Source organism: Hypomesus nipponensis, chromosome 9 (assembly GCF_054491055.1).
Source record: "Hypomesus nipponensis isolate SF chromosome 9, ASM5449105v1, whole genome shotgun sequence".
Taxonomy (NCBI): domain Eukaryota; kingdom Metazoa; phylum Chordata; class Actinopteri; order Osmeriformes; family Osmeridae; genus Hypomesus; species Hypomesus nipponensis.
The window spans coordinates 5,097,501-5,114,117 of NC_140369.1; the positions used below are offsets into that span (position 1 = coordinate 5,097,501).

A 16,617-nucleotide genomic window follows, 5' to 3' on the forward strand; every position below is an offset into this window, starting at 1 on the left:
AAAAGTGTTAGGATGGACTCCAATTAGCAATATTTAATTCTTTGTTTTTAATTCAAGAAAAAAAAATCTACAATAACATTGCATCCATCATTATACATTTCATTGTTTGTTGCCAGTTGTACACAAGCATAACAATAGTGGATATGTTTTCAATGGCATGGAGGGCAGAAATGAAAAAATGAATGTGAATAGAAGATGACACAAACCTTGTTAAATGCAAACTAGCTAGCGCACTCATGCATCCAATTAGCATTAACTAGGCAGATGCTAGCCTAACAGGGGTGTCTGATATGCTGTGTGTGTGTGTGTGTGTTCCTTGTAGGAGGGCTTCCAGAAAGCCCTGGCTCTGGTGGAAGCTGAGTTCCTGGACAGAGTGGACTTCTACCAGAACTCCTGGTTTCCAGCCCGCGTGGTAGTGGAGGGGGCGGTCCAGATGAGGACCAAGGTACCACACTCACACACACACACACACACCAGGCTTTGTGGAGATGCTTTGACTCAGTGTCTGGGGTTGGTTGTTTGACTCGGTGTTGGGTGGTTTGACTCTGTGTTGGGTGGTTTGACTCGGTGTTGGGTGGTTTGACTCTGTGTTGGGTGGTTTGACTCGGTGTTGGGTGGTTTGATTCAGTGTTGGGTGGTTTGACTCTGTGTTGGGTGGTTTGACTCTGTGTTGGGTGGTTTGACTCTGTGTTGGGTGGTTTGACTCTGTGTTGGGTGGTTTGACTCGGTGTTGGGTGGTTTGACTCGGTGTTGGGTGGTTTGACTCGGTGTTGGGTGGTTTGACTCAGTGTTGGTTGGTTTGACTCGGTGTTGGGTTGTTTGACTCAGTGTTGGGTGTGGTCCCCAGGTGGACCCCAGTGGGGAGGTCCTGGTGTTCCCTCAGGGAGGCTGTCCCTGGAAGGAGCATCTCTTCAGCCTGGAGAAGGAGCTGAAGGTGGAGACGCCCATCAAGTTTGTCCTGTACCCCGACCAGAACGACCAGTGGAGAGTCCAGTGTGTTCCTGCAGGCCTCAACACCTTCCAGAACAGGTACCACACACACTCATTTACCATTTGAGGGACATCACAGGAGAACAAATTCTCAACACCTGGGCACAGTGCTCCAGCACATCCCTGCCTGCTGACCCCTTCATGTGAGAGTCACGTCTACACGCTTCACACAACAAACAGGCATCCTCACTCCTCCCCTGGGTGTTCCCGTGTCTGCATGACGACGAATCAAACGCACCTCCAAACCGCCGTTCAGTACAGACATTAAGGGTGTGTTTAGTGGGCATTGGGAGTCCAAGCATCCCCTTAAGGACCAGACTGTCGGCACGGCAACATAATCGCCTGCAGGAAGCAAGATAGCTGCAGATCTCCAGGGGGTGGTTTACATCTCAGACCTCCCCGTTTGGTTGTTTGTTCTGTGGTTGTTTTCGAAAGGGGAACTTCCAGCTTGATGTGTTAGTCACGTGCAGCTGTGTAATGGCCTGGAAGAAACCCACTGTGCATGTTAAGATAACGACACACAAACACGTTGGCATGTTTATGTGTGTATATGTATGCACCACAGGCTGCATACATATAAAACACACCTGACAGACACTTGGCTCTGGGAAGATCTCCTTGTGTGTGTGTGTGTGTGTGTGTGTGTGTTTGTATGTAAATGTAAAGGTGTGTGTGCATGGTGCATTGGTGGCTGGCTGAGACATGCTGGTAGTGACCGTGCTGGGTGAGTGAGTGTTCCCTATGGGAGGCTGTCCAAGATGGCCGCCTGACGTGCCATTGAGTCTTTCCTGAACAACAGACACTTGGGAGATGAATTCATATTCTCTATTTCAGTGCTGCTTGTGACTCATCAGGGTGTGTGTGTGTGTGTGTGTGTGTGTGTGTGTGTGTGTGTGTGTGTGTGTGTGTGTGTGTGTGTGTGTGTGTGTGTGTGTGTGTGTGTGTGTGTGTGTGTGTGTGTGTGTGTGTGTGTGTGTGTGTTGTTTTTGGCGTGCCTTTCTTTCCGGTAGTGGGCTATTATTGTCTCTGCCACAGAAATCAAGCCATCTGCAGTTTCCAATTATGCATAAGAGAATTATTAACTATTTCTGCTGATTTTAGTCGCTTACTATGTCACTTGAAAGCAGGCAGGTTGTTGTATTGTATGCTAATTTGAATAATGACACACCTCGCAAATCATCAGGCTGGTATTGTTCCTTGTTCTTACTTTTTGCTCTTTCTTTGTCTATCAATTCCTCCTTCTTGTCTCTCTCTCTCTGTCTCTCTCTGCGTCTCACCCCTATCCCCCTACTCGTTTCCACTCCACTGCGTATCTCATCAGAATATGCGCAGGAATGATCCTGACCCCCCCCCTAAAAATTGAGAAATGGCGCTCAGTGGTCCGGAGTGGGTCTCCAGACTGTGTTTAGTGTGTGAAGCACCCGAGACGATGTCGGGTGAGGATGAGGAGGGCCGAGGGGATGAGATCAGCGCTCCAGATGGCAGTGTCTCAGGACGGCTGCTCTCTCTGCAAGCTGCAGGAGGATCCGTGCATGAGGGGTGTTGTTGACACCTGTGTCCCTGGTACCGCACCTGATGGGATATCTATTTATATCATCTCACGCCGCCAAGGAAAAGCAAGCGGCGCACTGTCGACAATCCTTCCAAAGTTTCAACTTGGACAATTGTATGCGTAATCAGTCAGATCTTTTACAGAGAAAGTGTTTTTTACAGGGTTTAAAATATATATATATATAATTTATTTTTGTTTTGAAGAAGTGCTAACTGGATTAGTGTCCCAGTGCTCTTGTTGTCTGTCAGAGATGGACTGTGTGACGTGTCAAACTGCAACTGAGCAGCAGTTGGGTTTCACAAAATAACTGAAACGACTGAAAATGATGTCGGTGTCAAGCCCAAAAACATATGATTGTAGAGCACTGCTTATTTCAGGATGTATTCAAGAGCCTGAAACTCTTGTATTTTTTGACATGGAAATCCCAGCTAGTTACTATCCTCATCACACCTTTTGTGTGACATCTGACATCTTGTTGCTAGGTTGAGGTTGGAAACCTCCAGGCCTGTTAATTGTGCTGCTATTTTGAGGTTGGTCACCAGGGGTCTTAAAGAACCGGTCATTCTCTGACATTTCTATTATCCTGTCATCTCTGTCTTTTATATTCTCTATCTCTCCCGCTCTCTTTAATTACGGCGTATGTTGACCTTTTCCTGGTAGCCCTCCCACCCTGCTACCTGTCATCATGGACTAACGTTATTCAGAAGAGTGATTGACAGGCCGGCCTGGGGAACCTATAGCTCTCTGTACATACAGGATTGATTGGAACGAGGAGAGCGAACAGAGGGAATGTGTGTATGTGTGGAACAAACAGACGCTTCGTGGCCCATGCTTTCAATATGCTACAAGCTGTTCCAAGGGGTCTGATCATAGCGGGCTTGTGTTGCTGGACGGTCATGATCGTGCGGTCAAAACCGACCATCACCCTCCTCTCGCGGACGAGGCTGGAGTCGTGAAGCCTTCCCAAGCCGCCTTTCCATCAGGAAATCACTGATCTGAAATGACTGGATTAGTGCCAGCTGTGTAGAGCAGCACGCGTTCCTCGATCCAATCATGCTGTTGTTGATGGGAGATTAGGTGACCTGGAGGAAGGGGGTGGAGGAGGGGGTGGAGGAGGGGGTGGAGGAAGGGGGTGGAGGAAGGGGGTGGAGGAAGGGGGTGGAGGAAGGGGGTGGAGGAAGGGGGTGGAGGAAGGGGGTGGAGGAAGGGATGGAGGAAGGGGTGGTTAGAGTGGGAGGGAGAATAAAGATTGGCAGCCAGGATCCGGTATGAGGTGGAACCTAGGTTTTGCTGGTTTCTCCAGAGACGAGCCGAGGCAATCTTTCCTCCAGCCCGTCAGATTACCTATTGACTCCGATGGCAGCGTGTCGCCCTGCACCCGGCCGCGTCGATGAGGGATTTTCCGCACTATTAGAGAAGAATGAAAGCTGCTGTATTTGCTGAGAGGAGGGTGGAGGGAGGAGGGTGCAGGGCGGGGCCGTGTGCTCACCAGGGACTTAAGAGGACATGCGCTACTGCTGCTGTTGTTCTTGTCTTAACTGTTCTGTAACCAGGTCAGACCGAGTGTGTGATTAGACAGAGGCAGGCTCAGATGAGTGGGGTAACACTAGCTGTGTTCCCTTGGAGCAGGGGAAGGTCAATGTGTCTGGGAGTTTGACTCTGAATGATGTGGACCTCAGAAAACACTGGAATACCACAGGACAGGAAAGAATGTAATGAACTCATCAGCTCTGACAAAAACAAGTCCGTGTGTGTCCAGCTATCAGTGTGTGTGGTTGTGTGTGTTATTGGGACACATTTCCCAGTGTTAGGGCTTACAGTGACATATGTAGCGGTCACACCTTGTCCCCGACCTCACGCCGTCCGTCTGTGTGGCCGTCTGTCCTAGGTTGTCCCTGCTGGAGGAGTGGCGCGGCGTTCGTGACCAGGCGCTGTCGGAGCTCAGCGGCATCCCAGGATGCATCTTCGTCCACGCCGGAGGCTTCATCGGTGGGAACCGGACGCGGGAGGGGGCCCTGGAGATGGCCAGGAGAACCCTGCAGGCTGCGGCCAAGTCCCCCGCCAGCGGGAACAGCTGACCTGGCCGCGTTCGGCCGCCTGCCCCCCTCCTCTCAGCTCCACGCCAGCTGGAACCAGGGAGAGGGCCTCGAGTCCATTGTAATTCACGCGTTCTGCCATAGACGTTCAATTTTGCTTCCCTGTTTGGAACTAAAAATTCTGGAGATTTTTTTTTGTTTTAGTTTTAACTGCTCTCTATTCTCAAGTTATCAACTTATAACCAGACAGCTAATTTGAATTACATTCTTGAGAACTAAATGAATTATAATGGACTGGATGAGCCCAACCCTGAATGATCCCCACACACACTGTCACCATCACTATCATCATACCGCTCCAGATGTGGGAAAATGTCGTGTACTTCTTTTGTAATAAAATACAATCTGAACACAATTTCAATGTCTTATTCTTGTATGTTGGGTTTTGTACCGTATAAGGTTTAGAAAAAAGAAAAAGGGTTTTCACCATTATTAGAAATATCTTCATCTGATTTCTCGTGGATGTAGAGTAGTGCAGAAGAAGTGGAGGATGTCCTTTCAGAGAGACGTCCCTCCCTGCTCTGTTTGCTTGACACACGGGGAGCTTTTGGACTTCATTCCGCCACCGGCATTAAGGGACAGACACACATCTCAGCTCTGTGACCGGAACATTCATAATCACCCGTTATAGATTAATTCAAATTAATCTTTCAAATGCCATGAGAAATGCAGCCTGTGACACGGTGCGATGGCCAGTTACAGCAGGATGTGAGGAGAGCTGTGCAGTCAATTTACTACCAATAAAGCAGTGTAATGGATTGCCCATTAACACTCCCGAAGGGTTTCTTCTCACCCAGTCAATCTTCTTTTTTTTGGTCTTCACAAGCCTTTCCATCTCTCTCAGGCCTGTGTCTGTACCTTTGTTTATGTTCCCGCTCGTCTGTCAAAGCCTGGCTGCCACGCACGTTTTGGTATGCAGTCGCTGCATTATAATACATTTCAATTAATGAGCTTTATTCTTGATTAAGGCTGTCAAAAGTCTTTCAACGTTGATTGTCCTTTGCAGTGTTTCACGGGTACGGTTAACTTCTCTTTCTCCATCACTGCTGCTTCTCTCCCTGCATCACTGCTGCTTCTCTCTCTGGTGCGTCTCTCTCAGGAGTCTTCCTTCTTTGTCTACAGCCTTACCCCCCCCCCCACACACACACCCACAGCCTTACCCCCCCCCCCCACACACACACCCACAGCCTTACCCCCCCCCCCCCACACATACACCCACAGCCTTACCCCCCCCACACACACACACCCACAGCCTTACCCCCCCCCACACACACACACACAGCCTTACCCCCCCCACACACCCACACCCACAGCCTTACCCCCCCCCCCCCACACACACACCCACAGCCTTACCCCCCCACACACACACACACACACCCACAGCCTTACCCCCCCCACACACACACAGCCTTACCCCCCCCACACACACACACACCCACAGCCTTACCCCCCCCACACACACACACACCCACAGCCTTACCCCCCCACACACACACCCACAGCCTTACCCCCCCCCACACACACACCCACAGCCTTACCCCCCCACACACACACACACACACACAGCCTTACCCCCTCCCCCCCCCTCTTTTTTCACTTGCCGTTTCTCCTGTCGTATCTTAATCAGAATGGAGTTTTTCTACCACTCTAAATCCTACTTGTAGACACAGACTATTGGTTTTCCTTTTTAAAGCCAAGAGCGATCCCATAGTGGCGTACTCTCACCCTTCATAGTTGTTAAAAAACTACTGGAAGAGCATGCCAGTATGTAGCACCCTGGTGATAGGGAGGACCTCTGAATATTGAACTCAATTTCATGCACTGGCTCATTTCTGGGAACAACTTCATGTTTTGGTACAATTTCAATGGTCTTTTCACAAAAAGGGTCATTTTAGCTTTGCTCTTTCACACACACACATTTTAGTATTATAAATGTTCCCTCCCTATTTCTGCTTTGTTGGGTTTATGTCAAGGTCTCATTCCAATCACTGTCTGAGACAATCCTTTGCAGTCACGATTTATGTTTTAATCTGTTGAAATCCTAATCTGTCTCAGAGTAAGGGAGTGTGTTCATATTAATTCATTGAGCAGTGCTCCCATGGGTCAACGGATGTCTGCATGAATGGGCCAAATACCATCCCTAGCAGCCTACACTGGAACACTGCTGTTCACAACCATCTTCAGCACTCGAACACTGAGCTGTTCAAAACCTGGGAACTGGGAACTGAGGTGAAAAGAATTTCTGTGGTACAATAATAACAGTAGGAACTGTATATTTTCAGAACAGACACAATTGGGAAAAACATTGTGCTATTTCATGATGTCCTGCAGCCTATGCGATTACAATTACAGGCTGGTGTGTCCGGTCTGCTCAAGTGGGGTTCTCCTGATTGCGGATGATAGTGAATGTTCAGCAGAGAGCTTAAACTCCGCGGCCCCGGAACATACACTGTGCTGTAAACATGCTTTCAGACCCAATGACCTGTGGTCAAGTTGAGAGAGACCTGGAGGGAAAATACGCTTCCAGCCTTGACCTCATCCACTGGAACCACCACCTCACCAGCCAAATGACCTGCTTTCAGGAAGAGCCCAGCCTCCAGCCCCCAGCCCCCAGACCCCAGCCCCCAGCCTCCAGCCCCCATCCCCCAGCCCCCAGCCCCCAGCCCCCAGCCCCCAGCCTCCAGCCCCCATCCCCCAGCCCCCAGCCTCCAGCCCCCAGCCTCCAGTCCCCAGCCCCCAGCCTTCAGACCCCAGCCCCCAGACCCCAGCCTCCAGCCCCAGCCTCCAGACCCCAGACCCCAGACCCCAGCCTCCAGCCCCAGCCCCCAGCCTCCAGACCCCAGCGCCCAGCCTCCAGACCCCAGTCCCCAGCCCCCAGCCTCCAGCCCCCAGCCTCCAGCCCCCAGCCCCCAGCCTCCAGCCCCCAGCCTCCAGCCACCAGCCTCCAGCCCCCAGCCTCCAGCCCCCAGCCCCTAGCCTCCAGACCCCAGCCCCCAGCCTCCAGCCACCAGCCACCAGCCCCCAGCCTCCAGCCCCCAGCCCCCAGCCCCCAGACCCCAGCCTCCAGCCCCAGCCTCCAGCCCCCAGACCCCAGCCTCCAGCCTCCAGCCCCAGCCTCCAGCCCCCAGCCTCCAGCCCCCAGCCCCCAGCCCCCAGCCTCAATGCGACCCACACACCCCCAGAGGAGAGGAAGATGAACGAGAGCTAGAAGACCCTCAACATCTTTCCCACTTCTCCAGGCCAGACTAACCTGGTTGTAAAGGTCGCTATCTCCCGCCCCAGCTGCTCCACAACCTGCTCCAGGGAGGCATTCGCTCCCCCATCAGCAAAACCGTAGATATTCATGAAGTCCCTCTGCATTGATCATCGGGAAAACAAGGACTAACAACAGCAACCACGTCAGAGAGTCTTGCATAAACATCAGGCCAGAATCTCCAATGGCTCGGGCTTGTTAGGTGGATATAGGGGAATCCTACCAAATATGAGCTCCACAAAAGCATTTTAATGTCAAGTGTGAATGGCATTTGGACAGTTCGACAGGTCTCCTGCCTGCCCAGTTATCATTAACAGTCTTCAGACTATGACATTTAGGAGGAAGTGGAAGACAGGGGAAAAAAATGTGTCACCGTTATTGTCATTCAGGCAATCTCCTCCCTGAGGGCTGTAAAGGGACGACACAGGTACTTCCTGAGTAAATACCTTCTGGATTATTAACTTGAATACATGTTGATGCATTCAGGCTACCAGTATAGGGATGAATGTATGCATGATTTTTTTTGTGTGTGTGTGTGTATGTGTGTGTGAGTGTGTGTTTGTTTATGCAAAATGAATATCTTAATAATATTAACATATCCATGGTTTACACTGATCTTGACAAGGTTTTGCATAAGACATGCTATACATTTTCGTTTGATAGGAATGATGAAGGGATGAGGAGGATGAGATGTGTGATCAAAAGATGTCTCACCTTTCTGGATCGGCAGATGTAGCTCCGCCAGAGCCACTAACTGTCCTGTGTGTCTGCTGATTAGCAGAGAAGACATGAAGTGGTATGAGCTTCTGTTTTCTACACAATTATTTATGCTTTGAAGTAAAAGACAATGTGTGTTATGTAAACGTGACGGTTTTATTGAACAGCCTTTCTGAAAGGGTTTTGAAATAAAGTGAAGTCTTTGGGTTCAGTTAAAACAGCTTGCTAGTGGTAGGTGCTAGACTAACCTGTCGCTAAAGCTGTTGATGACTAAATCCATCATTTGTCGGTGCTCTTGACTATGATAAATAGAGATACGCCACTGTCTCTTTAAGCAGGAGAGAAAAACGGAAAGAGCGAGCGTGTGTGAGAGAAAGAGAGAGAGAGAGAGAGAGAGAGAGAGAGAGAGAGAGAGAGAGAGTTTTATTCTTATCTGGATTGTCAAATGCCAAACATTGGTGTACTAGTTATCTGGGTAACATGGCAAGGTTTTATTCAGTTGAAAAAAGTACAATGAGGGTGACAATTATTTCGATAGTTGGACCTGCAAGGGGCTGACTTAACACTGCAACTATCGAAAACATTGTCTCTGGTAGTCTACGACACCTTCGGATGGAGACCGCACTTGTCAAGAAAGTCTGAGTTTTATCGTCGCTTGTGGAATACAGCTTCTAAATCATTTATCGAAGACAGGTACGTAACAGACATACAAAACGGGTAATATTACCGTTTGCATTCTGCACTATTTGCCCATTAACGTTAGGTTTAAATTATTGAGTGACCACATATTTGTAAATCATAGTTTGGAATATTGTTTTTATGCGTTAGCGAAAATAGGATTGGAAGTCATCCACGTGCTGGTTATATTTCGTTAAATGATTCCAGGAATGAATTATATGATAATATAATCATACTTTAATATGAAGATAATTTTCAATAAATACAATTTATTCGCGTAGGTTTGCCATTCATACGCTTAATAGGTTAGGCCTATAGGTTTCCAGATTTCCTTAAAGGTGTTTTCACAACAATACCTTCTTCGACATGTAATTCTCACACCATCTTCTGTCTCGGGGAAATGGAAGTGATAACAACTCTCTCGCGCTCTCTCTCTCTCTCACACACTCACACACATTTTTTTAAATCTCTGTTTCTCTCATTGAAATTTCAGAGTAGGCCTACTTAAAATAAAACCTCTAACTATTCTTAAATGTGTTGATTGGTGTTATAACTTAGCCTTTATGTTCATTATCAGTAGATTCAACTGTTGATCCTGGGGTTTGATTTAGCTCACTTTGATAAATTGATCACTCACTGATGGAAAGACTGAACCTGTCATTGCACCCCTGTGGTCACCTGCTCTCAAATGAAATGTCAGATATACTTAAAAACGTTTTGTCATGGGGTTCCACACAACAGTGTGAAATCTTTTAAACAACAGTTGGTTTTTGGAACCACTTGACACAAAGTGGTGACACGACAAAAAAAACGTTTTCCGCCTGTGAGGTACTTCTCTCTGTGTGAGGTGAGCTTCCATGTCTGCGACCTGGTGTTATATCCCCTCCCCAGATGGTGTGTACCTAGGGCGGCAGAGGGGGATGCCACACTGCTAACCCAAACGTACAGTGAGATGGTTTACCTTAAGTATTAAGGCAACACTTGACTCAAGGACATAGCAACAAAAGGCAGTTTATTATTAGGACTAACAACCCCGACAAAGGTGCAAGGGAACGGAGAGCGGTGCCAAATAATAGAAAAGCTTAAAAGGGAGTCAGGTGGCTGAGCTGTGAGGGAGTCGGGCTAGTAATCAGAAGGTTGCCGGATCGATTCCCAACTGTGTCAAATGATGTTGTGTCCACTTCACCACACTTGCCTCGGGGGGAATGTCCCTTGTACTTATCTTAAGTCGCTCTGTATAAGAGCGTCTGCTAAATGACTAAATGTAAATGTAAAACCACCCTGCCTTCCTTACCAAACGCAAACTCAACAGAAATACAATCGGTGGCACCCGTTCCTTACCTAGTGTCGTTCAACAGGTCGCTAACGACATGATGGGTGGTGTAGACCCTGGCTCTGCCGGTGCCTGTGAGGACTGAACATGAGTTGATTTGATTGGAGGCAGACAGAGCATCGTGCTGTGTGTACACCTTGATGTCCCCCAGGTCCTGTGTATCTGCTATGGCTCAGCTTGACAGCAGCAGACAGCAGTGGGGAAAGGATGTCACTCACCTGTAGGCCACTGCATGTAGGTCACCCTGACTTGGGCCAGGTACCCTCTTTATATAGGGGGGGGTCAGGTGGCTGAGCTGTTAGGGAGTCGAGCTAGTAATCCGAAGGTTGCCAGTTCGATTCCTGGCCGTGTCAAATGACGTTGTGTCCTTGGGCAAGGCACTTCACCCTACTTGCCTCGGGGGGAATGTCCCTGTACTTACTGTAAGTCGCTTTGGATAAGAGCGTCTGCTAAATGACTAAATGCAATGTATATTACCAAGGCCTTTTAGCAGGAAGATGAGGGCACACAATAATGATGAATAACCACTGAGGACCTATTTAGATAGTATGAGTAATTGTGATTTGCCATAGAGTGGATTTGTGCATGGAAAGGTAGATGGGTTCCTGAGTGGACAGAGAACACCATATGTCAAATCCACATTCAGTCAGTGAAAGGTTTGGTGAAATGGTGACAGGCTCAAAAATGTCAGGCCATATCTGAGGCTACGGTTTTAACAGCGAGGTACTTCTGTGGAAGTCCAGGGGCTCGATAAAAACAACCCCCCCCCCCCCCCCCCCCCCCAAAAAAAAAAAAAAAGTCTGAAAATGAAAACTGAGATGAAATTGACCCTTCAAGGAAGTCAAATTGATCCCTGTGTGAGTGTGAACACTGCAGACCACTCTCTCCAGGTGTCTGCCAGCTCCTCTTATGATGCTGAGGGTGTCCAGGCTGCGTCTCCTGGGTTGAAGTGGCCCAGGCCACAACCACTCGGCCTGGGTGCTTTTATTGACACGGTTGAGACATAGCCTAGATGGATGGCTCAGACTGTAATAGTGTAGCAGCAGTGCTTAGGTCTATTGATCATTTTGTTTTTAATGTTACCCGCTGCACGCACACACACACACACACACACGCACACGCGCACACACAAACACACACGCACACACACACTGCTCTGCTCCCTTCTAAGATGTGATGAAAGACTATGGTGGGTAGATGGGGGAAAAAAAGGGGATGATGAGTAAATGAATGCTTGTATTCATGAATGTAATGTTTGTGCGTGTTTGTGTGTGTTTGTGTGGTGATGTTAGGGGAGGGAGAGAGACAGACAACACAATTCCTGTTTTGTCATTAAACATGATGGATATTCATTCTCTGCACATCCCTCTCCCTCTCATTTACTCTCATTATGTATTTGTTGGATAATGGATGAATGGTTGCCACTATACTATCTTACACACAAGGATGCAGCTGTTCATCTCTAAAATAACACGTTTTGAACATATCAACCTTTCTCTTCAACTGACGTTAACACCTGAAATGAATGAATCTAAATGAACCAAATGTCAACATGCACGTGCGCTTCCTGCACGGATGGATTGCACGCTGTACGTCTGTTAAAAAACAGAATGTGTTAGCTACCTTGTCAGACGAGAACATTCAACAAACAATATAACCAACGATGCACCAACCCCTCCACCACACCAGTGTTTATCCAACTGTTCAGCAAGTTCCACACACAGATCCGGCTTTAGGACAATGTCTACAAATCTCCTGTGGTGCTAAATGCCGTGAAAGTAGTAAACATTACATTTAGCAGACATGACCAACATAATCGATGCAAGGTTTTGCGTGATCAATGATCTTGCACAGGCAAAGTCGATGCGGGATACTGGTGTGGTAGTAAACGTGTTTAACAAAGGATCTCTCAGACGGTAATCTGGTTTGCTTCTCCTCTTTCCTCACTGACCCTATTTTCACTCCCCTTCAAACCGCTGTAATCTCCCTTGTCTAACCATGTTTGTCTGTTGCTGTGTGTGTGTGTGTGTGTGTGTGTGTCGGTCTGCCTTACAGACTCTCTGACCTTGTTACCTTATTCAACAGGCTCTGCTGGTGCCCTGGTGTCTCTTTAGATCTGCTCTCTCCGAGGACTGGTGTGTCTTTAGATCTTCTCTCTCCGGGACTCTCCGGGACTGTCTCTTTTTGTACCTGGTTTCTCTTTTTGGCTTGCTCTCTCTCCTGGGCTTGAGTGTCTCTCCCTGCGGTGGACGTTTCTCTCCGTCCTTCTGGGGTATGGTCTCTCTCCCGGCTGGAGTGTCTTTTTTTGGAGCTGTTGTGTGTGGAGGGCTATGGTGAGGCGATGTGCGCTGGCTGGAGGACTGGCTGGTGTGAGACATGGGGTGGCCGAGGGAGAGGTGGAGGAGCGGGGCCGTGGGATGGGAACCGACAGGGGCTTGGGCCTGGACGTGGGCTGGGGTCATGGGTGGTCGTCTGGATCCTTGTCCTCTTGCTGGGCATGTGTGGCCTGGCGTGTGGCCAGTGCCCAGACAGCTGCCACTGTGCCTGGGACACGGGCACGGTGCTCTGCGTGGACGCAGGCCTGCGGGAGGTCCCTCAAGGACTGCCCCCGGACACTGTGTCCCTCCACCTGGAGCGCAACTACATCCGCCACCTCCCCGAGGACGCCTTCCGCGGGCTTCCGCACCTCCAGGACCTCCACCTCTCCCACAACCGCATCGACACCCTCTCCTCCGGGGCCCTGCGGCACCTGGGTCCGGAGCTGCGGCTGCTCGACCTCTCTCACAACCAGCTGAGCCGCGCCAACCGGGAGGAGTTCGGAGCCACCCGCGCCAAGACGCGCCTCTACCACAACCCCTGGCACTGCGACTGCACCCTGCAGGAGCTGATGGAGACGCTCAACCTGGAGCCGGAGACGGTGAACGGCATCGTGTGCGAGAGCTCGGTGCGCGGCGTGGGCGAGGGAGGCCGCTGGGAGGACCCGGCGTCGCTGGGGGAACACGAGGGCCAGCCCCTGGTCAAGCTGCTGGACTCTGGGGTGAACTTCTGCAGCCTGCAGAGGAAGACCACTGACGTGGCCATGCTGGTGACCATGTTCGTGTGGTTCTTCATGGTTATCGTGTATGTGGTGTACTACGTCAGGCAGAACCAGGCCGAGGCCAGACGGCACATGGAGTACCTGAAGAGTTTACCGAGTCCGAAGAAGACGCCTACCGAGGGAGACACGCTGAGCACGGGCTTCTGAGAAGTCAAGACGATGTTCTCGTGCAACCCTCCTCTCCAGCCTACACTGGGGGAGGGCAGGGGGGGGTGAAATATTTCGTTTTAATGAGATGTTTGACTCTCAACGTAAAGGCTACAGAGTTGCACCTTCTCTGCTCTGTCTGAACAATTACTGTGACTACATTTGTTGATGAAAGAAAATAAAAAAAGCATGCGATATTTTCTTTTTGTAGCTGTTGTGTCTTCTCGGATGTTGTTATGTTTCCAGGTTTACAAAAGTGTTACGATTCTATGAATGCCAAAATGCTGAAATGTGTAGAAAGTGTTTTCTGTATGATAGCACTTAACTGGATTATCAGGAGGAACTGTAGAACATGAATGTGTCATTCATATCTCCCCGACCTGATCTCTCATTATTCTCATTGCTTTTCCATTTCGGGCCCTAATAATGTTGCTAAAAATGTTGCTAATAATGTTGTAACCGTTTCCAGCTGACCTCTTCATCTTCTGGCACAGAACAGCCCCTGGAACCATCGCAGCCAATCAAGGGAAGTGTTTCTCAATCAGGCTAGCGGATTGAGTAAATGTTAATTCAGGATCAGGATGCTCGTCATCAGGGAAGGCTGTTTAAGCCCCCTTGTAAAGAAGGTCAACAAGCCAGCTAGCCACTGATCTAAATATACTTAATGAGAGAGAGGCCGGATCTACCATATGGGCAATCGGGGCACATTCCCAAGGACCCTTGGGCATAGAGGGGCCCTCAATTATGGGAGTATTTTTTTTTTTTTTGGGCTACATTAAAACAGTCAACACAAGGCTTGCTTTGCCCTCGATCTTGATAATCATCCAATCAAAATAAAAAGTATGATTGGGGAGGGGGGCACTTGAGCTGCACAGTTGCACATGAGCTTCAGTGCCCAGGGGTACTTTGGGGTACAAACTGGGCTTCATGGAGAGGGAGGGGCTGATTTCGAGTCACAGGCGTTGTCGTAGTGATGTTTGGCAGGAGTGGAGCGTTGAAAGGCTGCGGAGAACACGATCTGGTGTCGCTGTCTGCCGCACGGACGACGCGTGGCTGTCTCGCACTCAGAGAAATTAAGACCATATTTAGAACAGGGTTTTAATAATTGAGACGTTCTTTGTTAATTAGAGGTATGAAAGCATCAGTCTGTCCAGGATGGTTCTTCTCTTCCTGTGGGTGTTCGTTTGTCTCCTGAGTGAATCCTGGTTCAAACCCAGACTCTTCTCTGTGTGTGCTGTTTTAGGTGTACTGTTATCTGAGTACTCACTGTCTAGTGTCAGCGGAGAATGATTCAGCTGAGAATGATTCAATTGAGAATGATTCAGCTGAGAATGATTCAGTTGAGAATGAACATTTGAGAATCGACCTCATTCAACCGCTTTAAAATAAATCTCAAAACATGGTTGATAATTAACCAAAAATGTGATCATTAGTGGGTAAGCAGTATAATAATTTTTTAGCAGTAGAATTATTTTTTACTACTTGTTTGTATACCTATTGTTCTTTCCCTTTTACCCATGGTTAAGGACCAAGTGGGGTTTGTGAATTGAGATTTTATGTTTGATATGTTTTAACTTGATGCCTTTTTTGGGGGGTGTAAAACCTTTTTTCCCTCTGGCAGGGGGTTTGCCAACGGAAACAAGCCTTTTGGCTTTAATTGGGTGCATTTATATTTTAATGTTCATGAATGTACACTGTACTTCTCGATCAAATAAATTGAATTGAAATTGATCCTGTAACTCAATGTGACAAACAGCTGGTGTCTCAGACACAGTAAAGACAGCTATGTTGAGTTATGGTTTATTTATGTAACATATACTGTATATGTGTTTGAAATATCTGTCTGTGTGTTGAATGTACTTTGTTTGTCCATGAACCAATTTAGTGTGCACCAAGTGACCTGACTCCGTAGGCTAGATGATCAATACCACCAAGACGTTGATCAATTCAGCTTAACCTAGAGGTGGGGGTTTGTTGTTCAAGGCAAGGCTAAAATGGCTTATTATGTCTGTGTTGCTGTGGAGTTCTGAGTAAGATGTTTAAAGCTAAAGGCTGTGGTGATGTGTTGTGCACGATCAAGAAAAACAAACTTATGTCAAAAATAACTGTGAATGTATGAATATGAGCAAGCTGATATTTTTAAGGTTTTAAGGCAGGGTCTGACGTCCACAAACTCAACTAGGGAACTAAGATGAAGAAATCTTATAGTCCACAAGTATGTGTAAATTGACGTGCTCTGTCCAGATGGTGTTCATATCATGTTGCTGTGACTGTGTGTAGACAGATACATTAACTTATGTTCTGGTTTCAGTTTCCATCTGGTCAAAACATCAATCAAACAAACAAACAAGGACCAAGCATGCTTCCTGTGCTGGTTTTATTACATTTATTTATTTTATTTGTGATGTATTTAGATTTCATTTCTCTCTATGTCAATAATTATTCTAACAAAGATAACATCATAGATTTGGAAACCAATATATAAATAATAGATGAAAAATGGAAAAAACTAAAATATAAAAACAAAATCAAACAAACGTGGCTGTGTTTTATTCATAGAAATGCTTCTACCTTTTATTGCTAAGGTGAGAGGTTAGAAGAAAAGGAAAAGAAAGTACAGAATGACTGAATCAATTTCACAACATGGCGTGTTTGATCATGATTGGCAATGTTTCCCATTTCTACTCTACCATGCTTTCAAAGAAATAGTGAAAAACTATTTTAACACATACAAAAAGTACATGATATGAATTT

The 16,617-nt window shown here is 47.8% G+C and overlaps 2 protein-coding genes across 2 annotated transcripts in view; both read left to right on the plus strand.

The window, feature by feature from the left end:
- The window catches only part of myg1 (myg1 exonuclease), a 9,900-nt gene extending 4,907 nt beyond the window's left edge, over positions 1 to 4,993 (plus strand). Inside the window, exons 5-7 of the mRNA XM_084706148.1 lie at positions 323 to 445; positions 848 to 1,029; positions 4,431 to 4,993. Coding sequence (XP_084562274.1) covers positions 323 to 445; positions 848 to 1,029; positions 4,431 to 4,620 — 495 coding nt within the window. The 3' untranslated portion in view covers positions 4,621 to 4,993. The remainder of the gene's footprint in view (positions 1 to 322; positions 446 to 847; positions 1,030 to 4,430) is intronic.
- A 4,207-nt stretch (positions 4,994 to 9,200) lies between these two features.
- LOC146272469 (leucine-rich repeat-containing protein 3-like) lies at positions 9,201 to 16,504 on the plus strand. The gene is made up of 2 exons (XM_084705989.1): positions 9,201 to 9,301; positions 12,705 to 16,504. The coding sequence occupies exon 2, from the start codon at positions 12,961 to 12,963 to the stop codon at positions 13,861 to 13,863; it is 903 nt and encodes a 300-aa protein (XP_084562115.1). The 5' UTR covers positions 9,201 to 9,301; positions 12,705 to 12,960; the 3' UTR covers positions 13,864 to 16,504.
- Positions 16,505 to 16,617: the final 113 nt, after the last annotated feature.

Excerpts from the sequence above, each read along its gene's own strand:
- LOC146272469 (XM_084705989.1), top strand. The coding sequence starts at position 12,961 with ATGTGCGCTGGCTGGAGGACTGGCTGGTGTGAGACATGGGGTGGCCGA.